The sequence below is a fragment of the Nerophis ophidion genome, linkage group LG02, assembly GCF_033978795.1.
Source record: "Nerophis ophidion isolate RoL-2023_Sa linkage group LG02, RoL_Noph_v1.0, whole genome shotgun sequence".
NCBI classification, from domain to species: domain Eukaryota; kingdom Metazoa; phylum Chordata; class Actinopteri; order Syngnathiformes; family Syngnathidae; genus Nerophis; species Nerophis ophidion.
In genome coordinates, this window is record NC_084612.1 from 12595866 (window position 1) to 12610126 (window position 14261).

The window sequence follows — 14261 nt, forward strand, 5'->3', positions numbered from 1 at the left end:
CGACACGGTAAAGAATCTGGGTATTATCTTTGACCCAACTCTCTCCTTTGAGGCACACATTAAAAGCGTTACTAAAACGGCCTTCTTTCATCTCCGTAATATCGCTAAAATTCGCTCCATTCTGTCCACTAAAGACGCTGAGATCATTATCCATGCGTTTGTTACGTCTCGCCTCGACTACTGTAACGTATTATTTTCGGGTCTCCCCATGTCTAGCATTAAAAGATTACAGGTGGTACAAAATGCGGCTGCTAGACTTTTGACAAGAACAAGAAAGTTTGATCACATTACGCCTGTACTGGCTCACCTGCACTGGCTTCCTGTGCACTTAAGATGTGACTTTAAGGTTTTACTACTTACGTATAAAATCCTACACGGTCTAGCTCCATCCTATCTTGCCGATTGTATTGTACCATATGTCCCGGCAAGAAATCTGCGTTCAAAGGACTCCGGCTTATTAGTGATTCCCAAAGCCCAAAAAAAGTCTGCGGGCTATAGAGCGTTTTCCGTTCGGGCTCCAGTACTCTGGAATGCCCTCCCGGTAACAGTTCGAGATGCCACCTCAGTAGAAGCATTTAAGTCTCACCTTAAAACTCATTTGTATACTCTAGCCTTTAAATAGACTCCCTTTTTAGACCAGTTGATCTGCCATTTCTTTTCTTTTTCTTCTATGTCCCACTCTCCCTTGTGGAGGGGGTCCAGTCCGATCCGGTGGCCATGTACTGCTTGCCTGTGTATCGGCTGGGGACATCTCTGCGCTGCTGATCCGCCTCCGCTTGGGATGGTTTCCAGCTGGCTCCGCTGTGAACGGGACTCTCGCTGCTGTGTTGGATCCGCTTTGGACTGGACTCTCGCGACTGTGTTAGATCCATTATGGATTGAACTTTCACAGTATCATGTTGGACCCGCTCGACATCCATTGCTTTCCTCCTCTCCAAGGTTCTCATAGTCATCATTGTCACCGACGTCCCACTGGGTGTGAGTTTTCCTTGCCCTTATGTGGGCCTACCGAGGATGTTGTGGTGGTTTGTGCAGCCCTTTGAGACACTAGTGATTTAGGGCTATATAAGTAAACATTGATTGATTGATTGAAGATTAGATCCAAACCAATCAAATTCTAAGACTAGATCCGACCAATCAAAGTCTAAGTCTGGATCTGACCATTCAAAGTCTAAAACGAGATCGAAACCAATCAAAGTCTAAGACTACATCTTACCAATCAAAATTAAGGCTTGATCTAAACCAATCAAAGTCTAAAACTAGATCTGACCAATCAAAATCTAAGACTAGATCTAAACTAATCAAAGTCTAAGTCTAGATCTGACCAATCGAAATATGAACATAAACTGGTAAAGCCAATTTGGATGAGAGGTGAAACGCCTTCCCAGATTTTCTAACGTTCCACGCAACAAAATAATACAAGCATGTACTATGATTTACTCTGATATCGTATTGCATTGATATCGGTGTCAGCCAATACCCCAACATCTTCACCAAAATGTGTGAGTTTGTATAGCTTACAGCAGGCACAACACCACAAAAACACTTTAGTCAAAGGTGAGACTTCAGGGAAGGAAAACAATGTTTATTTTTTTCAAAACCTGGTTTGGCAGTTTCCAACAATGTCTATGGATGTTGTGCTCTTTCAGATCTCAACATTTGTTTTTTTCTCACTATTATACAGCGGAACCATCCTTGCCCAGGCCCACCATCCTGGTTTGGAAGTATGAGTAGTTGGTGTTTTGGCTCTAGCCACAAGACTAGATCTGAGCAATCAAAGTCCAAGACAAGATCTAAACCAATCAAAGTCTCAATACTACAGGTGACCAGTAAAAGTCTAAGGTTGGATCTAAACCAATCAAAGTCAAAGACTAGATCTAAACCAATCAAAGTCTAAGATTAGATCTGAACAATCAAAGTCTAAGACTAGATCTAAACCAATCAAAGTCTAAGACGAGATATGACCAATCAGTCTGAAGACGCGATCTAAACCATTCAAAGTCTAAGACTAGATCCAAACCAATCAGAGACTAAGACTAAATCTGACCAATCAAAGTCTAAGACTAAATCTGACCAATCAAAGTCTAAAGATGAGATCCAAACCATTCAAAGTCTAAGACTAGATCTAAACCAATAAAAGTCTAAGACGAGATCTGACCAATCAAAGTCTAAGACAAGATATGACCAATCGAAGTATGAACATGAACTGATGAAGCCTATTTGGATGAGAGGCGAAACGTCTTGTCAGATTTTCTAACGTTCCACACAACAAAATACTACAATCATGTAACATGATTTGCGCTGATATCGTATCGCATTCATATCGGTATCAGCTAATACTCCAACATCTTCACCGAAATGTGAGGGTTCGTATTGCATACAGCACAAAAATATTTTATTCAAGGGTGACATGCCAAGACTTCAGGGAAGAAAAACAATGTTTATATTTTGGCAGTTTCCAAGCATACTGTAGCTCTGCTAACTAGCAACTAAAACAGTAGCCAGTTTTTCACCGACATAAAAACAAATAGAAACTTTTACACAAAACCAAACCAAGACTATCCGGGCTATTTCGGCATCCCTTAATCATGATTAGTCGTATATAAAACACTTGTCGGACAGCACGACAGGACAGGATTTGTACAGAGCAGCGAAAACGTCAAAAAGGGGCTTCAACCTCCACGGCAGAAACCAAAGCCTTGCAGGTTATTTTCCTTTCATAAAACCCTAAATGACAGGCGCAGGGGGAAAAAGGACTATTGTGTTGCCTGACAACGGCAGAGACAAACGCATACAAGTGGACTCAATCACGCTCTGTAAGGAGAAGCCACTGAAGCACCGAGCATCTCAAAGCATCAGGCCGTGACAACAACAATCAGGCTTTATTCCTCTTGTCCTCCATTGTTATAGACATTTTTTTTTTACACACACACACACAGGGACTGAGAATGACAGGACATCTTTATTAAACCCTGGGTTCTGCAGCCTGCCTGAGATTGCAGGACTGACCCCTCGCTGAGCTCTGTACGGGGCCGATGTTTACCCAAAGCCAGCAGAACAGGCCATTAACCTCGTTCTAGATAGAAGACAAACACGAATGTCCCATCACGAGGCCAATAAAGACCGGAAACCATCATGACAATCATGTCATTATGACGCCGCGGGGACCAGCCAGGCGGGCACCGCTACGATTGAAGTACCCGTGATATGCAAGGAAGTGCAAACATGTGATTAACCCAAAAACTAAGGGGGGGCAGAGTGAATCCCCCCAAGTCCATCAAGCACCTCTGACCTTCTTCTTTGCACACAATTCTCTTTGGGTCCTGAACCCCTGCAGCACCCAGGGGGTTTAAGATCCTGCAGCTCTGATTAAAACCTCGGAGAAGAGCAGTCTTGGGAAAGTAGCGGAAAAAGGGGGGTGGTAGGGAGTGTCTCCTCCTTTAGGACCCAGGGGGCGTAATTCAATCACACCTCGATAATTCCTCCTGATGTGAAAGAGCCAGTCCCACTCAGAAGCTCACGCCTCATCCCACATCGAGGGCCTCCTCCTGGGCAGCTTTAAGAGACCGTGCCACTCAGCACGTGTTTTTTTTTTTTTTTTTACCTGCGCCGTTTTGTAGAAAGCCATTACTTGAATTGAAAAAAAGTTTTTTTTTTCCCAGCTCGCCAAAGGCAAGCAGGCAGAGCAAGGGGACAACAAGAAATCCCAGTCGAGATTTGGAACAAAAACACCAGATGGCGATATACATGGTTAAAATAAGTGTTTATACTTACTGTTTGATTATACGTGATAATGAGAGAGGGATTCCTCGAGGCAATTAGCGTCTGCCATATTGCGAGAGAGGACGAGGGGGGAAGGACGAGCGCTTATCGGATATCTGAGTGGAAGAAGACACCGCGAGGTGATGATAGGTGTGTGCGGGGATGACAGGTCTGATGTCTCTGTGGGTTGCCATGACAACATGCCCAAACGTGGGAATCGAGGGGGGAGAGGCCTCGGCGTTAGACTGAGAGGTGATAAAAGGGGGGACACACTTACCCCTGGCAGAGTCTTCTGTTCATGGAGGGCGCTCTGGGCTTTCAGTGCTGACTCTCTGGCACAGTATGTTAGAAAGGCACATCCTGCAGAGAGAAGAAGGTGTCATGCATTCGTACAGTACATGCCGGGTTTTCGAGGAAGCATAGTCGCAGCTACACTGCAAAAAGTCAGTGTTCAAAAACAAGAAAAAAAATATAGAAAAGTGAGGGGGTATTTTATTTGAACAAAGCAGAATTATCTGCCAATAGAACAAGAAAATTTGGCTTGTCGAGACTTTCCAAAATGAGGAATATTAGCTAACTTCAATGAACCCCAAAATACCTTAAAAAAAGTATTCTCTCACTAATAACAAGTGCACTTTTCTTGGTAGAATAAAAAAATGAGACCTTTTTGCTCAATATGTTGAAAAATATTCTTAAATTAAGTAAATGCTAGTGCCATTTCTTAACATAATGTTATGCGCTCGGCATTACATTTCTTGAAACCAGCAAACTTATACTAAAATCGAATTTATTGTTCTTAATGGAAAAGCAACAAGGCAACCACTTGTTACTCTCGGGGTCTCCTAGCCGCTCAGGCAAATCATATCGTCTAAAAATGCATTTTTCCATCGATGACATGACATAATCGCGCCAAGTGCGTGCTCTTTCAGTTAATTAGTGCACATATAAACAGCCGGTTTAAATGTTTTTAATTGTAATTTTGGAGAATTTAACTGAATTCTGTTCAAAATTGTTAGAAATGTCACATGTTAAATGTTTAAATATTAACTGTCAGTTTACTGTACTGTGCCAACTGTACTACTATAGGAGTACCTATTTTCTATTGCTTCATTGAAAATAAAACAGCAAAGTCCATTTGGCTGTCATCTTTTTTTAATAATGAGACACAATTGTGTCAAAGTCATGATTTTTTTTTTTTTTTATGCTTGAACTTCAAAAATAAACTGAAAACTTACCTATTAACCACCTATCTCTAATGCCTCATGTGGGGTAGTCTACTGTTGGGTTTTGCATGGTTGTATTAATGTATGTATGTATGTATGTGTATGCTTGCTTTGGTATCTTGTGTTTATTATATAGCGTTGCTTTGTTTTTGTTTTTTGTTGTTGTGCTTGCTACCATGTTTCATCTTTCCATATATATACTGTCCTTTGGACCCCCTGTCAAAAGCTTCTTTTAGCTTATTTGGGGGACCCTTTCACGTACCAACGTCTTTAAATGGTGACATTTCACAACTACTGTAATTGTTATATGGTATTGTGAATAAACTTTAAACTTAAAAAAAAAATAAGAAATTATGTTAAAATATTTTTTGGCACTAAAATTATATTGAAAAATGTATTTCCCATTTATTTGTTTTAGTCCAAAAAAATGCATCAAATTAAATTCAAGTTTGATTAAAAATGTGTTAAATAAAATCGGTTAATGTGAATTAAAAAAATTTATTTTTAAAAAAATAATCTGTTTATGGCCTCATATTAGCCTTTTCCTGTTTCGCGTGAGTACGCTCATTTAAAATGTCAGTTTTTTTGATACCAGCACGATTTATATGACATTTTACCACAAACGTATTCCCAGCCCCTTCATTCTCCATCACTGATCAAAAATAATAGCAAAAATACACAGATATTTACAAGGACCCTTACGGTGGGCTTGTACAAAGAAAAACTGTTTGAATTTGGACCAGTCAGGTGTCAGGATAAGTTATACATTTACGTTTTGGTTTGTTAAATTTTCTGTTTTGCACAAAACAATAAATATAATCTTTCTTTACATACAAAACATGGATCAAATTAAATTTTATTTGATTAAAAAAGGATAAAAATGTTTTAAGATTAATAAACAAGTCACTTCAAGTCAGCAAAATGTCAATTAATGAATGACAGTGTGATTAATATGAAACCTTTTTTTTTTTTAACCACAGACATATTTCTAGCTCCTTCCTGCTCTATGACTGATAAAAAATATAACAGCAAATTTCCCCAATTTTTACAAAGTACCTCGTACCACGCTGTTTTAATGCTGGACTTGTAAGAAAAAAAACTGGGTTTGAATTTTGGCCGTCGGGTGTCAGGAAAACTTATAAATATATGTTGAATTTAGTTAAATTTGTTATTTTGCAAACAAAAAAAAAATTGAATTTCTTTCAGTATAACACATGTACACAATTTGATCACTGTACAAGTTGTACACTGACTGCTCTAATGTATCTCATAATAATAAAAATAGTAATTTTATACTTGTGTTGACACAGTTTTGCAACAGTTGATATTCTAGTTCCAAGCATGTTTTACTCAATATAGGTCATAAAATCTCAGCAACAAGCTGTAATATCTCACTGAGATAATTTAGGACCAAAACCCTTAAAATAAGTAAAACACTAACATACAATCTGCTTAGTGAGAAGAATTATCTTATCAGACAGACAATAAGCAAATATTACCCTTATTTGAAATATTTAATCTTACTTAGATTCAGTTTTTGCAGTGTGGAAGATGCAATTTTTGCAGAAATGTACGCTAAATTGATAGATCATAGCAATGTGTATACCATACGCCACCTAGTGGCTGGAAGCAGTGTAGAAAATAAGTGCTTTGAGGGAATTTTTCCAACTATTATTGTGAAAAATCACTATCTCCTGCTCGCTTGATGCCAAAACGCCCAATAAATGACTTAAAATGCTTTAAAGATGATATCGCTCAGTTGTGTTTTTCAACTTTTTACACTCTCATAGATAGTAGTTGCACATTTTTGCTACATCTGCCTGCTATCTTGGTTATTTGAGGGGATCTTTGTGCGGTCATTCATATTTTTATGTATTTAATGTACTCGCCCTGTCAAACGGTATATTTAATAATGAGAGCCCTCTTTTAGGGGTGTCAAACTAATTTTAGATTGGAGGCCACATAGAGAAAAGTCTACTCCCAAGTGGTAAAATAACAGCACGATAACTTAAAAATAAAGACAATTTTGGATTGTTTGCTTTGTTTGAAAATAGAACAAGCACATTCTGAAAATGTACAAATCATAATGTTGAGGTTTTTTTTTTACACTTACATGTTGTGGTTAATAGTGTCAGAGTTAGTTGGTGACGAACCCCAAGATGCAGAAACGGAAGCAAGCATTGAACAAGAAAACATAATTTAATAAAAATACTAAGACAAAAACAAAAAGCGCACATGTAGGCGGAAAAAAAAACTAAGGGTCTTTAGCATAGAAGCTAGCAAGAAACAAAAAGGGGCCTAGCATGAAAGCTAGCGGGTAGCAAACAGGAAAACAGAAGTCGTTACTTTATAGAGTGAAAACGAAACGGAAGCAGGGAATAAAAGACAGTAAGCTACAAACAAACGAATATAGCTTACCGCTATGCTGCAATAAAACGACATACCAGGATAGCAGCGACAAGAGCAGCATGTGGCAATGACAAGACAATAATCCAGCACTGACTGGAGGAACAGAGCAGGTAAAATAGGAGCGGGCTGATTGAGCACAGGTGTGGCCAGGTGCCAATCAGCCGCAGCTGAGAGAACAAAGCACACAGGGAGACAAACAGGAAGCTGAAGCAAAATAAGAGTGCTGACAGGAACTAAGGACAGGAAATACTAAACACATACAGAAGAAAAAACTAAAACACAAACAGTCAGTGGCAAGCCTGACTAATAGTATTCTATCTTTATTTGTCGTTACTTATACTTTCTGAATAAATTATCTAACAATGTTCATCATTCAACTCATTAGTGTTATTTTTCAATCCATCAAGATAAAAAAAATAATATCAAAACCACATTACAGGATATTATTTATGTAGTTTGATCATTTTCCTGGACTGGTGCACTAACATCATGTGGTTTATTTTTTTTTATTTTTACATATGTAGCATCATCTACAAAGATACAAAGAATTGCTATTGCCCCATCTAGTGGACACATTTAGAACAGCAGTTACTTTCGTTCAAAATTGTCGGCTCTTTTTTATACATAGAAAACTCATTCCGCGAGCTGGGTTAAAACCTGTTGGGCCGTATGTTTGACACCGCTGCTCTAAAACAAGTTCAAAACACTCCAACGTTCTGTATGCACACTGCAAGTCTATATATAATGTAGTAACAGTTCATATTGTTCATGACAATATGTAATATGTGCAATATTTACCGTATTTTGATCATTTTGACCATCAATTTTCGTTTCCACAGGAGTGCATGTTTGACGTCTGGCGTGTGCGTGTCTTTTAGTCACGGCAGATTCGGAAACAAACACCAAAGATGACTGTTTTTGGACAAATGAAGATTCACAACCTTATCTTATTATAGCTAAATATACCGAAATAAGCTACTGCTTCCAGAAGCGAGCACGAAGGACGATTGAGACGTTGGAGCAGACGGAAGCTGAGAGAGTTACGTGAAAGTGACTCGAAGCTGCAAAATGTGGAATTTGAAGCCATGCTATTTTGACATAAATGGAGTGCTTGCCCAAATAAACCGGAAAAAAATATCCAGGGCCAGCTGGACCAAACGCACAACTGTTTATCGAGTGAGTCACACTTTATATTGATCGTGATACATGCAGGGGTCCAGGCTTGGACTGAACTTTTTTTTTTTCTCACTCCTCTCCCCCAATGTTTACCGGTTTCTCACCTTTTTTGTAAAGGGCCGTCAGCGATTCTGTTCTGTCTCCCTGTAATGTTTTTCTGCTCTTGAATGGGATTGTGCTGAAAATCTCAATTTGAATATATTTCTGATTCTGATTCTGATGTTTGAATGTTTGAACACAGGCCAAGTGACAGTAATGGCCCATTTGGAACTACCCGGAAATGTTTTCTGTCATTAGAGGTTTAGCCACTTGTGCTCCAGCTGGTGAGTCACAAGGTTCATTCTGACCCCCGTTGGTCATATAAGAGGACTTGCATGGGTTTTATTTTTAGCGCTGCCCTTTTTCTCTGTCAAACACATGAGTCATTATGTATGAAAAACAACAACTATAAGATGAAACGCTGCAACATCCCCAGAGACCTCTTCCCGGGAAAATTTCCAGGAGGTAAACACGCGCGGGTAAACAAAGGCGCCAACGAACGTGCGACGGCTTCCCGTCAGAGCGTCGTGTTTGTGGCTGCACAGCTGACAGTGGGTGACCCCATTCAGCTGAGGTTTTGCACCGTGCGGCATAATTTCCCATTACTGCATGTCACAACTGCTGCCAAGGATTCCCACGGGAGAAGACGGAGCACAACACACACATGGCGATGATAGCCCGCTCGCGGCGTATAGTCGCCCCCTGAAGCCCAGCGCCTGGCTCCCGGCCAAGAGCGCTCCCTTTCACGACAACCTTCACCCGCCAGCAGGCACTTAGTCAGGAGGGAAAATCACCTCCGCGACGCTGATGAAACGGCGTGCCGTACTAGCAAAGCGGAAAAAGTTTGGGAGCCCCTGGGGGGGAGGGAAACACTCGTCATCTTCCCCGACATTACAAGACTGCAAGGCCTCCGGAGGGAGCGCAGGAAGGCGGGGTAGATGGGGCGAGTCCCAGCGCTCTTTTATGTCACATGTAGTTTGCTTTGACAAACACTTGCAATAATAAGATGATTGGGAAAGCAAGGAAAAAGGTTACAAGCAGAGGACTTGGGAACTCAGCCTAGGAATAACAAATATTCCCATAAATATTCCTATCATGTACCAACAATGAACACATTCCTTGATTACTACTTAGGATGATTAGACAACAATGCATGTACAATAGTGACACGCAAAGTCGGTAATAACCATAAAAGGTTGTCAGGGTCAGTGGTTCTCAACCTTTTTTCAGTGATGTACCCCCTGTGAAAATGTTTTTAATCCAAGTACCCCCTAATCAGAGCAAAGCATTTTTAGTTGAAAAAAAAGAGAAAAATAAGTAAAATACAGCACTATGTCATCAGTTTCTGATTTATTAATTTGTATAACAGTGCAAAATATTGCTCATTTGTAGTGGTCTTTCTTGAACTATTTGGAAAAAAAAGATGTTAAAATAACTAAAAACTTGTTGAAAAATAAACAAGTGATTCAATTATAAAAATAAAGATTTCTACACATAGAAGTAATCATCAACTTAAAGTGCCCTCTTTGGGGATTGTAATAGAGATCCATCTGGATTCATGAACTTAATTCTAAACATTTCTTCACCCAAAAATTTTTGTTTAACTTTGATATTTATGTAACATGTCCACAAAAATCTAGCTGTCAACACTGAATATTGCATTGTTGCATTTATTTTCACAGTTTATGAACTTACAATAATATTTTGTTGAAGTATTATTCCATAAATATATTTATAAAGGATTTATATTTTTAGAACATTTTAAAATAAATCTAATGTACCCCTTGGCATACCTCCAAGTACCCCCAGGGGTACGCGTACCCACATTTGGGAACCACTGCTCAGGGTCATAGATCAAGGTTCTGGTTGTCTGCGATCACACTGCAGTTTTGGTACTTTGGTAAAAAACGATAGTTGGAACTAGGGTTGTACGGTATGCCGGTATTCATATGGTACCACAATACTAATGAGTAATTTTCGGTACTATACCACCTCTGGAAAGTACCGGCATAAAAATATAAAAAGATGGGGGGGGGATTTATTTTTGTTTTAATAGGGTTTCTGAAAGAGGATAAACACTTGCAATAATAAGATGATTGGGAAAGCAAGGAAAAAGGTTACATGCAGACGACTTGGGAACTCAGCCTAGGAATATAAAATATTTCCATAAATTTTCCTATCATGTACCAACAATGAACACACATGAAGGGATTCCCTGATTACTACTTAGGATGATTAGACAACAATGCATGTACAATAGTGACACGCAATGTCGGTAATAACCATAAAAGGTTGTCTGGGTCAGTGGTTCTCAAACTTTTTTCAGTGATGTACCCCCAGTGAACATTTTTTTAATCCAAGTACCCCCTAATCAGAGCAAAGCATTTTTAGTTGAAAAAAAGAGAAAAAGAAGTAAAATACAGCACTATGTCATCAATTTCTGATTTATTAAATTGTGTAACAGTGCAAAATATTGCTCATTTGTAGTGGTCTTTCTTGAACTATTTGTAAAAAAAAGATACAAAAATAACTAAATACGTGTTGAAAAATAAACAAGTGATTCAATTATAAAAAAATATTTCTACACATAGAAGTAATCATCAACTTAAAGTGCCCTCTTTGGAGATTGTAATAGAGATCCATCTGGATTCATGAACATAATTCTAAACATTTCTTCACAAAAAAGAAATCTTAAACATTGGTATTTATGGAACATGTCCACAAAAATATAGCTGTCACCACTGAATATTGCATTGTTGCATTTATTTTCACACTTTATGAACTTACAATCATATTTTGTTGAAGTATTATTCCATAAATATATTTATAAAGGATTTTTAAATTGTTTTTATTTTAGGAATTAAAACTTATGGCCACATTATTAGGTACACCTGCACATTATGAGATCCATGTATATTTGTTGGTACGTTCACTTCCATCATGTGAGTATTCAGGGACCACTCGTCTGCAAGGAAAAGCCGCTTGCTCATCACTTGCCAAGCTAACGAATGGAACATTTTACACACATTTAGTTGGACAATCTTTCCAATTACGGCCACCTGGTGGTTGTCTTTAAACAAGAAGCACAATTACTCTTAATGCTTGCTTGTGTGCCATTCTGACTTTGTGCTATTTTCCCGTTTAGAGAAAGCAGCTGTCAGTGAAGAAAGTTTGAAAAGTAATTAAACAAAATGTGTTGGTTGCTCTTCACTTTTTCATTTAAATGTAATTGTTGGACATTGCTGAAATCATGGAATGATTGTTTTTTTGGGTTTTTAACCCCGACCACCTCACTTAACCTGCTCATGGCGCCAAGCCACCACTTCCTCTTGACAAAAAATCCCTACACTGCATCCCTACTCATCCTCCGTGGTACTCAGAGAAAGACTTCATGGGTATGACACATTATTGCTGGTGCAAAAATAACAATTATAGTTTTTGTTACTAGTATTCCTCCGGTAACATCTCAGCATAGCAGGCGAATTAGGGGCACAAATGATTTTGCCCCACAAATTCTGCCTAGCAACAATTGTAAGGTTAACCGGAAAAAGACATAGAAACTAAGGATGTTTGATAACAGCTTTTTGCCGATATCCGTTTTCCCGATATTGTTCAACTCTCAATTATCGATACCAATATCAACCGATACCGATATATAAAGTCGTGGAATTAACGCATTATCATGCCTAAATTTTGTTGTGATGCCCTGCTGGATGCATTAAACAATGTAACAAGGTTTTCCAAAATAAATCAACTCAAGTTATGGAAAAAAATGCCAACATGGCACTGCCATATTTATTCTTGGAGTCACAAAGTGCATTATTTGTTTTAACATGCTTCAAAACAGCAGCTTGGAATTTGGGAAATGCTCTCCCTGAGAGAGCATGAGGAGGTTGAGTTGGGTGGGGGGGAGCGGGTGTATATTGTAGCGCCCCGGAAGAGTTGGTGCTGCAAGGGATTCTGGGTATTTGTTCTGTTGTGTTACGGTGCAGATGTTCTCCCGGAGTGTGTTTGTCATTCTTGTTTGGTGTGGGTTCACAGTGTGGCAAGTATTTGTAACTGTGTTAAAGTTGTTAATACGGCCACCCTCAGTGTGACCTGTATGGCTGTTGACCAGGTATGCATTGCATTCACTCGGGTGTGTGAAAAGCCGTAGGTATTATGTGCCTTTAAGGTTTATTGGCGCTCCGTGTACACAGCGGGGTTTTAAAAAGTCATACATTTTACTTTTTGAAACCGATCATTTGGAAACCGATATTAATTCGATATTACATTTTAAAGAATTTATTGGCCGATAATATCGGCAGTCCGATATTATCCGACATCTCTAACAGAAACCATTTTTGTTGATCCATCTCATTGGTAGCCACACTTCCGACAGACTAGCCCAGGGCAACTGTAGCTACAAATGTAGCTTACCACCACAAATGTGTGAATGTGAAGTGGTCTCGTTGATAGAAAAGCACTATTTACATCTAATCCAGTATTATTATTTTATCAGCAATATCACCAGGGCACACATCATAGCAATGAAAAAAAACAATATTTATATCATATTTTTTTAATTCATTAGTACCGCAGTACTTTATTAGTACCGGTATATCGTACAAACCTACTGTCTACTTATAGTAGTGGTCAAAAGTTTACATACACTTGTAAAGAACATAATGTCATGGCTGTCTTGAGTTTCCAATAATTTCTACAACTCTTATTTTTTTGTGATAGAGTGATTGGAGCACATACTTGTTGGTCACAAAAAACATTCATGAACTTTGTTTCTTTTTTGGTTCACTCTATCACAATAAAATAAGAGTTGTAGAAATTATTGGAAACTCAAGACAGCCATGACATTGTGTTCTTTACAAGTGTATGTAAACTTTTGACCACGACTGTACCTACATTATCTCACAACCATGAGTACACACCTTACATCAACCATTTTGGGTAATTGCGATTTTTTTTCTACCTTTATGTATAACTGGAAGAAGTTTTGAGTGACATCCGTAAGTAGTAAATAACGCCTCGGTGAGTGAATGGCACACTTGCTACCTGTATCGACACTGCACTAATACCGTATTGATGTTCTGTAACGCAGTGTTTTTCAACCTTTTCTGAGGCTGGGCACATTTTTTTCATTGAAAAAATCCAAAGGCACACCGCCAGCAGAAAACATAAAAAACTCAGCGGCCAATATTGACAATAAAAAGTTGTTCTTGCAAATGTTGGATATGAATTAAAACCATGACCAACCATGCATCACTATAGCGCTTGTCTCAAAGTAGGTGTATTGTCACAACCTGTCACATCACGCCGTGACTTATTTTGAGTATTTTGGTGTTTTCTTGTGTGTAGTGTTTTAGTTCTTGTCTGGCGCTCCTATTTTGTTGTTGACTGTCATGTCATGTACGGATGTACTTTGTGGACGGCGTCTGCTCCTCACGCTGTAAGTCTTTGCTGTCGTCCAGCATTCTGTTTTTGTTTACTTTGCAGCCAGTTCAGTTTTAGCTTTGTTTAGCATAACCATCCCTAAGCTTCAATGCCTTTTCTTGGGGGCCTTTTGTTTATTTTTGGGTTTAAGCGTTAGATAACTTTTTCCTGCACGCTGCCTCCCGCATATTGGGATCATGACAAACCATGTTCCCGACATCTACA

At 38.8% G+C, this 14261-nt stretch overlaps 1 protein-coding gene across 7 annotated transcripts in view; it reads right to left on the reverse strand.

Moving 5' to 3' along the window:
- Positions 1-14261, reverse strand: part of celf6 (CUGBP Elav-like family member 6) — a 481286-nt gene that overhangs the window by 448240 nt on the left and 18785 nt on the right. For 6 of the 7 annotated variants that reach the window (XM_061877287.1, XM_061877285.1, XM_061877284.1 and 3 more), the window contains exon 2: positions 4040-4122. In XM_061877287.1, the coding sequence (XP_061733271.1) occupies positions 4040-4122 (83 nt within the window). Of the gene's footprint in view, positions 1-4039; positions 4123-7403; positions 7471-14261 lie in introns of those variants that run through there. The other variant, XM_061877293.1, reaches the window with a different exon arrangement.